This window comes from Galeopterus variegatus, unplaced genomic scaffold (genome assembly GCF_000696425.1).
Source record: "Galeopterus variegatus unplaced genomic scaffold, G_variegatus-3.0.2 Scaffold7718, whole genome shotgun sequence".
Lineage (NCBI taxonomy): Eukaryota > Metazoa > Chordata > Mammalia > Dermoptera > Cynocephalidae > Galeopterus > Galeopterus variegatus.
The window spans coordinates 21242-39042 of record NW_007733829.1 but is presented as its reverse complement, the minus strand read 5'-3'; the positions used below and the strand labels follow the sequence as shown (position 1 = coordinate 39042).

Genomic DNA, 17801 nt, shown 5'->3' with positions numbered 1-17801 from the left:
TCTTTTTTCCTTTTTTTTTTTTTTTTTTTTTTTTTTGTCTGCCTGTGTTATTTCAAACAGCCCATCTTCAAGGTCAGAAGTTCTCTCTTCTGCATCTGCAAGCCTTCTTGTTAAACTCTCTGTTGTATTTTTTATTTCATTGAATGAATTCTTCAGCTTGGCAAGCTCTGCTACATTCTTTTTCAGGGCATTGATTTCCTTGTACACTTCTTCTTTCAGGTCCTGTATACTTTTCCTCATTTCATCATGTTGTCTAGCTGAGTTTTCTTGTATCTCATTTAGTTTCCTTAGAATTATCACTTGAAATTCCTTGTCAGACATTTCAAGGGCTTCTTGTTCTATATGATCTAGAGCTTGAGAGTTATTACCCTTTGGTGGTGTACTTTCTTGATTTTTCATATTTCTGGAATCTTTCCTTTGATGTTTAGTCATTGTGGCAAGGGATTTCATGGTCCACTGGTTCAACACTATTGTCTGTCTAGGATGCTGCTGGGGCTGCCAATTTGTCGGGGCTGCCAATTTGTCATGGCTGCCTCAGTGTCTGCTCGGTCACCTGCTGGCACCTCGGGCATGTGGTCTCCATGGGACTTGAGCCTCTCCAGCAGGGCACCTCTCTGGTTGGCACACACTTGGCCAGGCTGGGGATGGGGTCTGGCAGTAGTGAGGCCTACCTGCTCGGTCACGCGCTGGCACTGCAGGGCATGTGGTCTCCACAGATCTCGGGCCTCTCCAGTGAGGTGCCTCTCTGGTCGGTATGCACTCAGCCAGGCTGGTGATGGGGTCCGGAGGTGGCCAGGCCTACCTGCTTGGTCATGTGCTGGCACTGCTGAGCATGTGGTCTACACAGATCTCGGGCCTCTCCGGTGCGGCGCCTCTCTGGTCAGCATGCACTCGGCCAGGCTGGGGATGGAGTCCAGCAGTGGCAAGGCCCACCGACTCGGTTCAAATTTTTTAATAGGACTATTACTTGCTATTCAAATTTTTTAAAAAGGAATGAACTACTGATAAAAACAACAACATACATGAATTTCAAAAACCTTATGCTGAGTGAAAGAAGACTTAAACAAGGAGAAAATACTGTACAGTTTCATTTATGTAAAGTTCTATAACAGGCAAAGCTAGTTGAAAAAAATCGGAATAGTTATTGCCTCTAGGGAAGAGAGAACAGGGAATCCCTGTGAAGGTGCATGAGTGAACTTTCCAGGGTAATGGTAATGTTCTGTATCTTCCTGATAAGTGTATAAGTTGGTCACAAGTATGTATTTAACGGATCTCATGGTATACCTAAGATTTGTGCATCTCATTGTATGTAAATTTTACATACAATTTAAAAAACAAAGAACTACAAACAAATATAGAATTCTATATGCTATGTAGAAAATCTGAATAATATATATTCTGAGTTATTTGGAACAAAGTATATTGATATCTGCAACTTTCTTTTGAAATGCATTTTTAAAAAGATGAATTGATAGAGTGTCGTGACAAAACATGCACAGTAGAACATTAATTGCAAGATCACTGCAAAATGCTTTCAGCTTTTCTGTCTGCTTGAAAATTCTCATAACATGTCAGGGAAATTATATAAGAGTATTGAAATTGCATAAGGCAGAGAAAGGATGATTCCATCTAGCTATGGAGGAAAGTAGGGAGATGTCAGAGACAATGTTAACGAGAAGGTGATGTCTGCATTGTACTGGATGAATAGGATTTCACCGGGCAGTCAAAGAAGTTGGTGAACAAGCATGTTTGGTTGGATGCAAGTAGTTTAATTTTGCTAGAGCACAGGTATGTAGGGAAGAGTGATGAGAGGTAAGAGTAAAGTGGTAAGCAGAGTTCAAATCATAGACAGTTGTAAGTGCCATGCTAAAGTTTTATCCTGTTAGTGGTGGAGAGTTACTGTAAGTTATAAACATAGGTTGTGGTGTGGTCCACTTTGAACTTTAGAAAGATCACTCTGGAAAGAGTGTGAGAGTGAAATTTCCAATGACAAGCCCAGAGGCAGAAAAACCAGGATGAAGCCTGCTGCAACAGACCAAATACAGGATAATAGTGGCCTGAATTAAGGCAAAGGAAGTACAGTTGGTGAGGAGACATTGGATTTGAAAACTTTAAGAGCTAGATTGACAGGAGTTAAAGTTTGCAGTTGGTGATTGAGTAGACATGTAGAGTGAGAGAAAAAGAGTTCAGGATGATTCTCATGGTTCTGAATGAACAATGATAGAATATAGGGGCGGGAGTGGCAAGTTTTAGGAGAAAAATATGCAATGTGGGAAATGTTTACTTTTTAATGCCTGTTGCACTCTTTTACCAGCCCATAATCCTGCTGACTGGGCCAATAGTCAAGCTAAGGCTGAGTCTAGAGCTCACAGACCCCTGAAGCCCATTCACAGACTGGGTCACAACCCCTTCACATGCTAGGCTAGGTCCCCAGACCCTTCACACACAGGTCTCCAAGCTAGGTAACCAGCAAAAAGGTCCTTGGAGCCATAGGTCTGAGAGCATGGCTGTGCACGGTGGCTGCCTGAGGCAGTAGACACCAGCCAAGTTGGCGGCACCATGCAGGCACACTAACTCCACCCACACACAACTTATTTACAAAGAATGTGCCACACCATCCCCAACCAGACCCAAGGTGAGGGGGCCTAATTAAATTATTCTATTTTCTCAACAATGCCTATATGGAATGTCCAGATAAACCCATTCAGGAGGCCATTGAATATATAACCTAGGTCTCAGTAGAGAAGTCAACATTGGATTGCTTGATTTTCTTATTTGCTTTTTATCACCTATCTATTCACGCTCTGACTTATTCCAAAGAGGATTTAGAAGATAAGCAATATATAGTTAAACATCAAATTGGATGAGATCTGGTATATTACTAGCCCCTTACAGATTGCAAAGGGAAAAATTTATTGTGTTCCACAGCAATTCACATATAGTTTGTGTTTTTCCCCATGAGGATATAGTTTATCCGGTGTCCATGGTGTAGTTTAAAGAACACTAAACAAGGAGTCTGGAATCATGGTTTCTGGTTCCATTTCTCCCATTAGCAATATGTCCTTGAGCAACTCATTTAAGCTCTCTGAGGCCTCTGATGTGAGAAACTGGAACATTTGATCTCTATAGAACCTTTCAGCTCTCAAATGGGAATTCTCTTTGAGTTCTCTTTCATGGTTCATTACGCAGGTGCTTTTTCTCTTTTTAGTGATCTCTACTTGTTCTCCAAGATACTAATTAGCACCTCAACTTGAGAAGGAGAGAAAGGTAAAAGTGTTTGCTCTTTGTTAGCTTTTCTGACAAGAAATATTAAAAAGGGGAAAAACTGACATTACTGAAATTGATGTCTGGACATGAAGCTCTTGGCCTATAACAGACTCACCCTGTCCCATAAGATCATAGACAATGTAAACCACTTCACACCAAGAAAGACCACTTAAAGTAGGTTCACTGAAAGGTAAGTGAGAATGTCCTTATGCTTTTGTCTTCCCATTCATTTCTATAGAAATCTTTCAATTGTAATATTCCAATTATAACAAAAAGGTTTTGGTCAAATGCAGAATTTGTTTAATTTTCAAAAAAGAAAACAAAAATATAACCAAACACAAAGCTTTCCTTTTCGATGTGATTAATGACTGTGGGACTGGGAGCATGACCTACTCCATCTTGAGCCCTTACCACTTGTTATGTCTTTTGAATTTGTTTAATTTTCAAAAAAGAAAACAAAAATATAACCAAACACAAAGCTTTCCTTTTCAATGTGATTAATGACTGTGGGACTGGGAGCATGACCTACTCCATCTTGAGCCCTTACCACTTGTTATGTCTTTGCAAGAGCTTTGCCCATAAAGTTATGTAGTAACTAGGGGAAAGGTAGTTAGAACAACAGATAGGCACAATCTATTGAGTATAAAGAAGAATGATTAAGTACTGATGTGGCAATAAACCTACCTGGCCACCTGCATCAACATTTGGAGATAGTTACATTAAGCTTATTTACAAACTGCCTATATAAATCTGAGCTCAGCCTCGAGATGACACAAAGAGAAGATTGACATGTGCCTTTGTGTTGCCGTCTTCCCAACCCATTACTCTGTAAGTAAGTTACCCGGTAACAAAGTTCCTTGCTTTATTGCATGGAATGGCCTGTTTTGTTTTTCAGCCTCAGGATACCCTTCCAGTTAGGTGAACAATCTGCCCTTGGTCCACCTTCAGACAAATGACCAAATGACCTAAAAAGGGAAAAATTAAACTTCATAGAATAATTAAGGTTCATAGAGTTGAGTTAAATTGTTGGGAAATTCCCAGTGCAGTCAGCATTCCATGTTCAAGCCACGGCAGACTTCACAGAGTGCTTTGAATAACCTCTAACTGATTTGGGAGAAAGTTTTCCAATGCTCTGCAATGCTCTTTCCCTTCTGTCTGTGGAAAATCTCAGTGTTCTCAAATGTCAGTATATACCATAATCCTCTGGTGGGCATGCTAAAAAACAGATAGCTGGTTCCTACCCTCAGAGTTTGTGATTCATTAAGTCTGGAACAGGCCCCAAAATTGGCATTTCTAACAAGTTCCCAGGTGATGCTGATGCTGTTGGCTCAGGAACCACACTTTAAGAACCTCTGGCCCTATTTCAAAAACTCAGCTCAGCTCAAAACCCACTCCCTGGGTGAAGACTACAGACAGCTCTATCGTACAGCTGTGTGACAGCTCTAGTCCTGACTCTGTTCACCAGGTCTATCTCCACCCCTCTCCCTCGCAATTTCCTTGAAAGGAAGGCCCAGATCCTGTTCATACTTTTGTTTCCCAGTATCTACAGCAGTGTCTGTTCCCACTAGATACTTAATAAATTGAGATATTATATATATAGGTTTTTGTCCCTGGTTCCTGGATAACAACTCCCATAGACCTTGTTCTTGTAATGTTGGGGTGATTTAAATCTCCAAAGCAGGCCTCAGAATTTTTTTTTTAAGTTTAAAACTAATTTATTCTTTCACAGTAGTAGAGGCTAGAAAACCAAAATTAAGATGTCAACAAGGTTGGTTCCTTCTGGAAGGCTAGGAGGGAGAGTCTTTTCCATGCCTCTCCTAGTTTTTGGTTAGAAAACAGTCTTTCTCTTGGAACTTCTCCTGCCCTCCTTTTACCTGCTCTTTTTTCTCCCTGAGGCAAGCCATAGAAACTAGAATCCCTTTTCCCCAAGGCAGGTCAGAGAAACCAGAAACCCTTATCCCCAAAGCCAGACATAAAGACTAAGAATATACTCTAATTTTTCCCCCACCTTTCTGTCATGGAGCTCGCCATAAAGAAATTCTCTGACCTACCTTGTCTGATTGTAGAGCCCCGTTCCAGAAGAGGTTCTTCCTTATGCGAGGGAAAGACAAATGTTGCACAGAGAGGCCAAGAAGAATCTGAAAAAATGGGCCTTGCTAGGTTTCCCTATTTAGTCTATTAGTATTAGATCATACCCTTTTGGCCAATTATATTTTTACACAATTGTCCATGCTTCAGTCATGCCCATCCAATGAGGTCTCCACGAAAGACCCAAGAGGATGGGGTACGGGAAGCTTCTGGACAGGTGAACTCATCCATGTGCTGGAAGGGTTGCATACCCCAACTCCACAGGAACAGAAACTCCTGCACTTGAGACCCTTCCAGATCTCGCCCTATGCATCTCTTCATCTGGCTGTTTATTTGTTGTTGTTGTTGTTGTTGTTGTTTTAAAGATGACCGGTAAGGGGATCTTAACCCTTGACTTGGTGTTGTCAGCACCACGCTCACCCAATGAGCTAACTGGCCATTCCTATATGGGATCCGAACCCGTGGCTTGGTATTATCAGCACCGCACTCTCCCGAGTGAGCCACGGGCCAGCCCCGTTATTTGTATCCTTTAAAATATCCTTTATAGGGCCGGCCCGGTGGCGCACTGCTACAGTGCGCCGTGAATCTCCTCAAGATCTAGTTAAAATGCAGATTCTGATTCAGAAAGTCTGGGGCACAAGAGTCTGAATTTTTAAAGATCTCCAGGGAGGCTGATATTGTCCATGGACCACATTTAAGATGCAACAGTGGTTATGACAATGGTTCCCAGTCTTCACTGTACATTGGAATAACCTGTGGACATTTGACAACATAGTGTGTGGTCCATTTCCCAAACCAATTACATCAGAATCTCCGGGTGTAGGGCCCAGGCACCAGTATTTTTTAAAAGATCCTCAATAATTTTAATGCACAGCCAGGGCTGAGTACAGTTGATCACTAAGTAATCATACATGATATTTTCAAATTACCTTAATATTCAAATGTGTGTGGTCTACATTATTATAAAGTAGCATTTATAATTGCATTGATATTGATCATACCAAATACATAATTTTTTTTTTCCTTTTTGTCTTTTTTACTGACCAGTAACGGGATCACAACCCTCGGTGTTGTGCCCGCACTGTGCTCCGCCAGTGAGCGGGAACCGGTCTCCACATGGGATCCGAACCCTCGGCGGGAGCGCCACCACACTCCCAAGCGGCGCACTCTCCATTGCGCCACTGGGCCGGCCCCAAATACATAATTTTATTTTTTCTAAATCGCTTAACATAAAATCATTTCTTTACCCAGCAGATATCATTATCTAAACCAGCCAGAAAAGAAATATTTCTGACAGCTTTTAAAATAAAGTTTTACTTAATGTTCACTTAATATTAATGTTTCTCAAACTACCATGTTAAGAAAAGATTAGTATCTATTTTAGACAATTGTAATTATGATATATATTTTTCTTGGAAATTGGGCAATGTACCTCCCAAAGGAAGTGCCTTCAACATTAATGGATGCCAAATGTCAAATGTCACAGCATCTGGCCCTGAAATGCTGGCTTCCGGAGTGCTCCATTGTTTTCACAGTCTATCTTAAAGAAGCAGAGTCAGGATTTTTTTTTAATCTATTTTAAGAAAGATTACCAAATAAAAATTCATATTTACACAGAACATAAATTAGAGTGTTCTTTCACATTACAAAAGAAAGATCTTAATAGTATATCTTTGACTATTAAGATACTAAAGTTCCTTTCAAATATAATCCAGTCTACAACTCAATTTCTACCTACTTTTCACAACACAATTGTGCCACAGTGTAAGGAATGCTTACATGGTTGACTTTGATCTTGGTGTTGAGAAAAGCAGCCCAGATAGTACTAAACCTGGCAGACCTGGGATGATCTGTTTTAACATTGTTCTAGAAATAGGCTACATAATCCTCCCCAGGTCCTTCACTGCTGGGCTCTAAACAGCAGGTTCCAGAGTCTCCCCTTGCCAGAATGTGAGTTAGAACATCATATACAGCACTAGGAAGAGGTACTTGGCCAACACTGCACTCTCTGGTGTTGCTGCAGCTGATTTGCAGGATGATAAAGAAGTTCAATCATGCATTTGGTCAAACCAACAAAGTGCAGGGAACTAAGCCTCCTTCTGGCCTCTTATTCTTTAAGGATAAAAGATGGAAATGGAAAGCTTTGGAAGACTAATAGTTAAAATTCTTTATTAGGTACAACTATTATGATGTTCCTTTTCTGAGCATCTTAAATTTCCAGGCAACAGTAATCAAAGAGATATTTGAAACAGCATGACTTACATATAAGAAAGCATAAGAATGGTGCCAACTTCAATAAATTGTGCTGTTATGAAATAACCATCTGACAGAAAGAAGTGCCAGAAATAAGCCAAAGGGCTGTCTACACATACACTTCCTAAAAAACTGAAATTGTTGTTCTTATGGCTGAGCTCAAAACAAAAAGATGCTTTAAACATATTAAAGAAAACCATTATAAAATCTAAAATCTGACTTATTTCCCTCTAACTAATTCAGCACCAATCTGGCTCGTGTTATCACTTTTCTGAAACTTTTCTAAGATCATTAGTAACATCCCACAGAAAAGAGAACAGGTGCCAGAAATCCAGAGAATATCTTCCCCTCACCCTCTGATTTTCAACAAAGGGAAGCATATAAATTTATAAAACCAAAGGGGGGAGCAGGTAAGCCCACTATTGATTCTGGGAAAACTTCTAGAATAAATTATTTAAAACATATTAAGCATTTAAAGAAGAAATTGTGATCACAAGGAATTACCCTGAATTCAAGAACACTCATGACACATATTTTTTTCTAAGGTTAGTAATGTGGTAGGAATCACAGAACTGCTATAGATCTTATAAATCTGCATTTCAGCAATCATGATATCCTGTGGATGAGATGGATAAATGCAGACTGCTTAAAAATATAGGTAGAGCCAAACCCAAAGGATGCTGCTCAGTTATGAGTCAAAGCCACCCAGACAGAGGTTTCCAAAAGTACTCAGTAGAGCTTTGTCTTTATTCCTAACTAATTCAAGTTCTTACTGACAACTTGAATGAGGGTATTTATGGCTCAATGATCAAATTTTCTGACAACTTGAAGATGGGAAAGGGCAATAATGGTAAATGATTGAATTAGATCACAAAAAGGTCACAGCTGTCTGCACCAACAGGCCAATCTAACTAGATTGAATTTAACAGGATAAATGTAAAGTTCCTTGATCCACCTATTATCTCCTGGACCAAAACCAGAGAGGCCGGATCTCTCAGGGCTGGCCAATGGGAGAAAATTCCCGGAGAGTGCTCAGCACAGTGCCAGGCACATAGTAAATGCTCAAAAATGCTAATTATCATTTTCATTATTATTTCCTTTACCTCATAAGGCTCTGCCAAGAAAATAACAAATTTCAGGCAAATGAAAAATAGAGTCATGCCCTTCATTCTGTGCCCTGTTTCAGCTCTGGTGAATGTGTGAGTGTATGGCCTCTTGCCTAGCTTCCTATAACAGAGGAGGGGAGAAGTACGAATCATGCACTTTGTGTTAATATGTTAATAATCTGGCCTCTCACAAGCCCTTTATTTGAACTTTCTTTAACTGCCTACTATGTAGTTATTTCTAAGCAAATCTGAAGAAACATTTACAATCTTAATAGCTACCATTTATTCAGTGTTTCTTGTGTACCTAGCACTCAGCTAGATATTTATAGATATGGCCTCTCACAAGCCCTTTATTTGAACTTTCTTTAACTGCCTACTATGTAGTTATTTCTAAGTAAATCTGAAGAAACATTTACAATCTTAATAGCTACCATTTATTCAGTGTTTCTTGTGTACCTAGCACTCAGCTAGATATTTATAGATAGATTATCTCTAAACCTCACCAAAATCCAGCAAGGTAGGTATTATTACTTCCATTTTATGCATGTCCTCACAAAATCTCAGAAGATCTAGAGACTTGTGTGCTCGGGGAATAAGAGATCAAGTGCCTAGGTCCCTTCTTTCTCCTCTGTGAAGCCAGCTAGTTGTCCCCAAATATTTTAACCATCTTAGAATGGTAGCCCCCACTCTAAGCCCCAAAACTTCAAGTCCCCTAGATGTTCCTAACTTTGGTAGAATAATTCCACAGATGCCTTTCACACCTTGTCACCTCGTGCGTAATGGTCATAGTTTTACCTGATCACTGAGGATCACCTGAATCACTGCTGTGGTGGGGGCATCCAAAAGTCTGAAAGAATTCTTCATCAAAGCTCCGATTCTCATCATGATGGACTCACAAAGACCATTCCTTGTTGAGGCTGATGCCTTTCCACCATGGCCACAATAGGAATCATGCACTAGAACCCTCCCTTCCTGCATCTTCTCACACCCCCAAATTAAGTGACCCCTGTATGGGAGAAAAACTTCTAACTAAAAGTCTGCCCTTGAGCACATAAACCCACCCCATTGTAGGTGTGACACCCTGAGGGATTGATTTAATGGAGTTACATAGGAAATGTCATGGTAATATGCTAGGGAAGATCCATTTGTAGCTGGGATTCCATTTTGGAAGTAAAGATTTTAAAGACTCTCCATCGCTACAGTGTCACAAATTGTTTATCTATAGAGCATAAATTCAAACATACACACAGACATATAGCATGAGAGAACAGAGCTAAAGCAATCAGGACCCTGGGCTGATAAATGAAAGCCAGATTTCCAAGTCTCCAGACTCCTGGGTTTGCCATTTGCTTTAACATCAAGTGCACTGGCTCAAACCCTCATCTGAAGCATTGTGAGAAGTTCAGAACCTCTGGTGGGATTTTCATTCATTCTTTCCAACAACTTTTTATTGAGTAACTCATGTGTGTCAAGCTCTATTCTAGGCACTAGAGACAGAGTATGAAAAACATGTTAAAAAAAAATCTTGCCTTCATGGAGCTTACACTCACTGTGTGCATTTGGGGTAGGAGAGTTAGGGTAGGGGCAGGCTGTTCTGGAGGATCCATTCTGCAACCCATTTCCCTGTAGTCCCATGTATCCTGCTAGCTGCTTCCATCTCTCTCTGCTCTGATGGAAAATACCACTCCCACTTTCTTCACTTCCAATAGAGCACCACTAATACTCCTACATACTGGTATGTATAACAGGCTTTTGTAAGACATGAAGGATAACAGGAGATCATAACATAATGAAGTAAAAGCAATAACTTAAAATGGGATATTAAAAATCACTGATCTAAAAAGCCACTATCCATACTCTCTGGAGGTCAGTTTCTAGTTTCCCTTCAGCTCTGTCTCCTTGTCATCTTTCCAACCTCTCTCCTAAGATCCTTTTCCCAGTCCCTGTTTTTCCTGGCTGCCAGCCTCTGACCCTCAACTTCCTTTTACTTTTCTCAGCAAAGCAATTCACCCACAGCTTCCAGACTATGCCCTGGGGTAAGGTGGATGGAGAGAGAGGGACTTCACCTTTCCCACCCAAAAAGTCTGCCAACATATTTTTTAAAATAAAGAGCCATCTTGCCTGTTATGAATAATGCCACTCCCCTATTTTGTGAAAGCTGCTGCAGTCTGTTCTGATTTCAATAGAATATTTTTCCCATTGCAGTCAGCCAGCATTTGTGAAAAAAAAAACAATATGCAGAATGAATTTTTTTTTCTAGTTCTGTTTTACTTTTTCTTATTATAATAAAGTTGATTGTACATATCTGTGGGGTACTGCATTGAATACCAATACCTGTGTGCAATATGTATTGCTCAAATCAGGATAATTAGTATATTCAGCATTATACAATGTAATCATTTTTCCGTGGCCCTTTACCAATTCCTTCCTTACTCCTTTCTCCCTTCTGCTTTCCCACCTCTGGTAACCCAGTTCTGTTCTCTCCTTTTGAAAGTTCAATGTGTTATTGTGATTGTTGTATCTTTCTCTCTTTTTTTAAAATTATTTTTTTGTTTATTTTTTAGCTCCCACTTATGAGTGAGAACATATGATATTTCTCTTTCTGTACCTGGCTTATTTCACTTAACGTAATTTTCTCTAAGTTCATCCATGTTGCTTATGCAGAGTGAATTGTTAAAGACTATCCCCATAGTAGAATTTAAGTACTCTTGTTAACACAAGTTTAATGAGATTTTAATCTTGGCATTAAAGATTCCAAACAAGTGAGCAACCTATCCCAGCATACTCAGTATTGAAAAGGTAGAAAGTGAGAAGAGCCTTTTGAAAAAATAAAACTAGATCACTACCACACATATCACATCAAAATGACTTTCAAATATTTCAAAGATCCAAACATAAAAAAAGGGACCATGAAAGGAACAGAACAACATGATTGGGGTTTTTTATAATAATATTCTTGGATAGAAGAGACTTTCCAGTCTACAAAATTTTGAATCTACAAAAATTATATTGAATGTCATTGAATGATGACATGATATTGAATCTACAAAATGACATTGAATCTACAATAATGAAGGAAAAAGGTTTAGCAATCTGATTATACATAAATATCAAACTTTCATATAATAAAACTACCATAAACCAAGTCAAAATAATGTAGGAAATCTTTGCAACACACACACAAGATTAAAGGATAATTTCAATAACAAAGAGCCCAAATCTCACCAAAATGAACAGCAAAATTTTTAAAAGCAGGCAAAGTACATGAACAAGCAGTATGCAAGGGTTCTTCAAAAATTTCATGGAAAATGCATATTAAAAAAAAAACACTATGCATGAATTTCAAAAAATTTTGGCACCAAAATGAACTCTTACTAACTTCTTATAATATGTCTTAATAAGATCTAGTTTGAGGTGCTAAGAAGGACAAGGCATCAGTTTGAAAAGAGCTTCTATCAGAGCAATATGAATTCTGCTAAAATTGAAGCAAGAACAAACATGAAATTCATGGTGAACCTTGGTTGGAAAAATGGTGAAATCACTGATGCTTTATAAAAAGTTTATGGGGAAATATGCCAAATAAACCAACAATTTACAAATGGATAACTCATTTTAAGAAGGGACCAGATAATGTTGAAGATAAACCCCGCAGTGGCAGACTATCCACATCAGTTTTTGAAGAAAAAAATAATCTTGTTGATGCCCTAATTGAAGAGAATCAATGAATAACAGCAGAAACAAGAGCCAACACCACAGACATCTCAACTGGTTCAGCTTACACAACTTTGACTGAAAAATTACAGTTGAGCAAACTTTCTGCTCCATGGGTGCCAAAACTGTTGCACCCAGTTCAGCTGCAGACAAGAGCAGAGCTTTCAATGGAAATTTTACTCAAGTGAGCTCAAGATCCTACAGCATGTTTTTGAAGAACTATGACAGGAGAGGAATCATGGCTTTACAGTATGATCCTGAAGACAAAGCACAGTGAAAGCCATGACTAGCAAGAGATGGAAGTGGTCCAGTCAAAGCAAACATGGAGCAAAGGTCACAGAAACACGTTTTTGCGGATGCTCAAGGCATTTTGCTTGTTGACTTTCTGGAGTGCCAAAGAATAACATCTGCTTATTATGAGAGTGTTTGGAGAAAATTAGCCAAAGCTTTAGCAGAAAAATGCCCACGAAAGCTTCACCAGAGAGTCCTTTTCCTCCATGAACTCCTGATCTTTCCTCTCATCAAACAATGGCAATTTTGTGGGAGTTTCTATGGGAAATCATTAGGCATCCACCTGACTTGGCTCCTTCTGACTTCTTTTTGTTTCCTAATCTTAAAAAATCTTTAAAAGGCACCCATTTTTCTTCAGTTAATAATATGAAAAGACTACACTGACATGTTTAAATTCCCAGGACCCTCGGTTCTTTAGGTATGGACTAAATGGCTGGTACTGTCACTTACAAAAGTGTCTTGAACTTGATGAAGCTTATGTTGAAAAACAAAGTTTACCATTTTTATTTTTATCTCTAATCCCATTTTCCATGAGCTTTTTGAAGTCCCTTCATATATACCCACACACAGAAATAGCCTCTAAAGATGTGAAAATATGTTCAACTTCACTTCTACTTAAAACATTTTGAGAAAGATATTGTTTTTCACCTAGAAGATTGGCACATATGTCAAAATTTGCAACACTTAGTGTTGGTAATGATAATAAGAAACATCATTTTCATACACTATTAGAATGAAATATAAATTGGTGCAAATTTTTTGATAAATAATTAGGCAATATCTGATTCAGACATTCCACTTATAGGAATTTTTCCTTATATATAAAAGAATGTTTTTTGCAGCAATGTGTATTATGGCAAAAGAACTGTAACAATATAGGTGTCCATTATGGGAATGATAATAAAAATTATAATACATTCATACAATAAAATACCATGCAAAATACTAGGTAACCATATTAAAGAATGAAGGAGATTACTGTTAAAGTTATGTTATAGACACATTATTAAGTGGAAAAAAGTAATGATCCCATTTGTATAAATTTTTAAAATGTATACATAGCACTTCTGGATCTCAGTCCAAAAAGCTGAAATGTATTTTAAAAAGATAACTTCATTGTTGGCTGGTTATCTCCGTTGGTTAGAGTGCAGTGTTGTTACACTAAGTTCAAGGGTTCTTATCCCCATAGCGGTCAGCCACCAAATAAATAAATGGATCCCACATACAGACCGGTTCCCGCTCACTGGCTGAGCGAGGTGCGGACGCAACACCGAGGGTTGCGATCCTGTTGCCGGTCCCGGTCCGGTACGGGGGCAACACTGAGGGTTGCGATCCGTTGCCGGACACGAAAAAAGACAAAAAGGAAAAAAAAGGAAAGATGAAACCCAAAGTACTAAAATACGAATCACTTCTTTTCCACCCACATTCATTTCCTCCCTTCTAGTAGCCTCAGAGGAGATGATGGTCATATCACATTCCCCAGCTCCCCTGGCCACAGCTGCCTGACCAGTTGTGGATCCCAATCAGGTGATCAGCCCTGGGAATCAGTACTGGGGGTTCCAGGAGACTGAGTTGTTGAGCTGCGAGGACCTGGGTGAGCAGTCAAGGAGCCAGCAGAGCTGAAACCAGAAGCTGGGGATGGGTAGAAGAGTTCAGGCTGCAGAAAAGGAGAGTGAAGCAATTGCACCTGGGAAAGAGATGGGAGACCACAAAGCCCCAGAAACGGCAGATGCCGGCACTGTGTCCATACTGGCCAGTTCTTATGTGCTCCAGCTGTATTTCCCACCACTGAGTTTAATATGTATGTTCTATATCCTTAAAAAAATCTCCCTTAACTTGAGCTAGTTAATGCCTTCAACAAATATTTATTATATACTTATTTTATTTCAGGCATTATGCCTGGAGTGAGTTCTTCCCCCCCATATGGAGTTCTCCATATGGAGTTAGTTCTTCCCTCATTACTGAACATTCCTGATTAAAATTTGACGTGAAGGAAGTCAAGAGGAAAAGCATGCTTTAGTTTTCAATCTTTTTTTTCTGGAAGAAAGGGGGTTGTGAGGGAGGGACAGTGAGATGACTAGTTTAGACATGCTAAGTCAGAGGTTAACTACGCCCACTTTTATGTTGCAGATATGATTACATCAGCAATGGAGAAAATGAAGTGTTTTAAGCCACCCAGAAATGAATTGTTAAGTTAGAGGTCCTGGGGGCCAAGCAGGTGGACAAGTTCACCGAGTCCCAGCCATGTGGAACAAGCGCTTGGAAGAGAGGTGCCAGAATGCAGCCACAGATTCAGGAGACATCAACTGAGAGGCAATAGCGGAGGGTGTATGGTGGATAAAATCTACCAGGAAGTGAATCAGAAAAAAAGAATAAAGGACCAAAGGCAGGACTTGCCTTTAGGAAATGATAAGAAAGTGGCAAACCCTGATGTCAGCTGTCATTCCCTCTGGGAAGAACTTCCTGGGTCCCAGAATAAGCTGCTCCTGTCCTGTGACCCACCATGCAGGGTCCTCACCCCTGTTACACTGTGTCCCTGGCCTCTGCTCTGGTGTGTGAGTTCCTGCAGGTTAGATGCACATCCTGCGTACCGAAGGTTCCCAACACCTCGCACGTCCCAGGCTCACTGTTTGCTGAACAGATGAAAAAGGACTACTTGGAAAGGGAAAGAACATGTGGGAAGAGCTAAGAGAATGCCATGTGACAGTAAGAGCAGAGCCATCAGTGCTACCAAAAAGAAAAGCAGGATGAAGCCCAAGGCAAAAACCCAGAACAAAATGCAAGGTTTGACCGCTGGATGGAGCCTGATAAACAGTCCCAAGAAAACCACCCCCTGAGTTATGCAGATTACTCAGGAAGTTTTAGAAAAAGGATTTCAAGATACACTTCAGGACCGACAGTAGAGAGGAGGTGGAGGTGGAGAACGCAGCACAAAGCTTCCTCCTCTCTGCCCAACTTGCCGTCATAGCCACTGTCGGAAGAAGTGGAAGACCCAGGTTCTTGCTTTATGTTGGTATAAAAGGTCACTTCAGAGTCAGTTTGATCAGTCCCAAGTGACCCACTGGCTTCTTCTTTCCTCCAGCTCTCTGCATGCTGTTGGTTCAGGATGTCACACTTCATTTTCTCCATTGCCGATATAATCATATCTGCCACATAGAAGTGGGCATTTTCCTGCATGAAAAAAAAAATCAATTAAAATACTCACAAGAATAATCAATGTTTTTTCAAGAAAGTTCACGTAAGGGGAGTTAATGCATATAAATATATATGTTAATTTAACTGAGTGATCACAGGTCACTATATGACTTATAGCCCACATCGTCCAGAGACATAGATTTACCTCAGGAAACAAACATCCCGAGTTGAATTTCTTGTGATATCAAAGCCTAGGTCGGTGGTGGCCCAATGGCAGACACCATTCATCAGTCATGGAGAACTGTCCAGCTGAGGGTGGACACTGCCTTGGAACCCTGCTCAGCTTAGTGCTCCTGGCAGTCTCTACCAACTCAATGCTGAAATGGAACCCATATGCTATGCCTCATCAGGGTGACATTTTCAGATTTAATCAGCACTAAGGGATTAAGACTGTCTGTGGTTAAAAAGAAGAAGAAACAGAGAGTGTTCACCTTTTCTACATCGACAGGCAGCACGAATGCCTCCGGTGAGAAGTTGTTCAAAGAAGTGGCTCTTATATTGACTTGAACAGCCCCTGCCAATATAGCAATTGTTAAAATTGGAGAAAAGGCAGTTCAAAGATTATCTAGGAAAACAAAACAATTCTAAGGAGCAGCTTTTAAATACTGTAATAAAAAACCAGCACAATTCCAGAATAAATTAGGATGACAGAAGAAAGACCTTCCAATGGGAGGTCTTGCAGATAGTACCTTAATATGATCATTGCTAGGACGGACTATTGGAGTCACTGGGAGGTATCCTTAGAGAAGGCATGGGAGAGCCACTGGAGTGGAGGAAACCAATGAGGATCATGGGAAACACATACAGGAGATGGGGAAGAGTGAGGAAAAAACAGTCCAGAAGCAGGGCCATAAGAATTATGGGATCACTTCTCCAATTCATTGCAATTGACCCAAAACTTTTTAAAGAAACAAAATCTATCTGAAAAAAGTCAGCACTGCTTCTCTAAAATAGTCTTCCTCCAGTCAAAACCAAGAAGAAACTTTAGAAGGTATGTGTTGCTGAACCATCCATTCCTGCACCCTTACCCACTCCATTACTAGCAATGACCACCATCAAAACCATTATTTCTGCCAGGTGGCTTTTTATTGCAGAATTTAAAGCAAAAATTTCTGTAAGCGCTATTAAGAGCTGAGTTGTCCCAACCTGCTAAATTAGAATAAAATGCTGCCAATGTGTTGGTGGTTATACAGCTCTCAGGGTAACAGAGTTGCACTTAAATCCCTAGCCTCGAGTTCAGAAAAGTGGCTGTTGCATGGAAAACTGTGGACCTCTTAGCTTCAGAAGCCATCTGGGTTGGCAAACTTTTTCTGTAAAGGACTAGGGGGTAAATGTTGTAGGATTTGAGTGCCATACAGTATGTGTTGCATCTACTTCATTCTGCCACTGTAATGAGAAAGCAGCTATAAAAACAGAACTTCATTTATAAAAACAGGAAGCTGACAGGATTTGGCCTGCAGGTCATAGTTCACAGACTTTGAGTACAGAGAAAAATAATCACAGAGAATCAGACAGAGTGGATTCCAGTTCCAGCTGTCCATTCACTAGCCATGCCTCTGTGTCAAAATTTTTTTCATCCCATAGTTGTGCTGATAACACCAAGGTCAAGGGTTTGGATCCCTATATCAGCCAGCCACCAAAGAAACAAAACAAAAAATTTCTCATCCCTTAAATTGGGTTAATTGTCTATTAGGATATTAAGGAGACAAGAAATGTGAAAGTGCTTTGTGAACGTGTAGATCCTATGCAAACAAAAGGAACTGTGGAATTATTTCCTACATCCTCAGGAAATGCTTACAGGCTCAGGTGATCTTTCCTCTATTGCATTTTCTAGAAGATGAAACCCTTCTGCTGCTATCACAGGAAAATCATAGGAAAGATGAAACCCTT

At 39.9% G+C, this 17801-nt stretch overlaps 1 protein-coding gene across 1 annotated transcript in view; it reads right to left on the bottom strand.

The window, feature by feature from the left end:
• Nucleotides 1-14944: 14944 nt before the first annotated feature.
• Nucleotides 14945-17801, bottom strand: part of LOC103607795 (uncharacterized protein KIAA0226-like) — a 6380-nt gene continuing 3523 nt past the window's right edge. Inside the window, exons 2-4 of the mRNA XM_008592262.1 lie at nt 16343-16425; nt 15677-15887; nt 14945-15060 (exon numbers count right to left, since the gene is read on the bottom strand). Of these exons, the coding sequence (XP_008590484.1) occupies nt 14945-15060; nt 15677-15887; nt 16343-16425 (410 nt within the window). The remainder of the gene's footprint in view (nt 15061-15676; nt 15888-16342; nt 16426-17801) is intronic.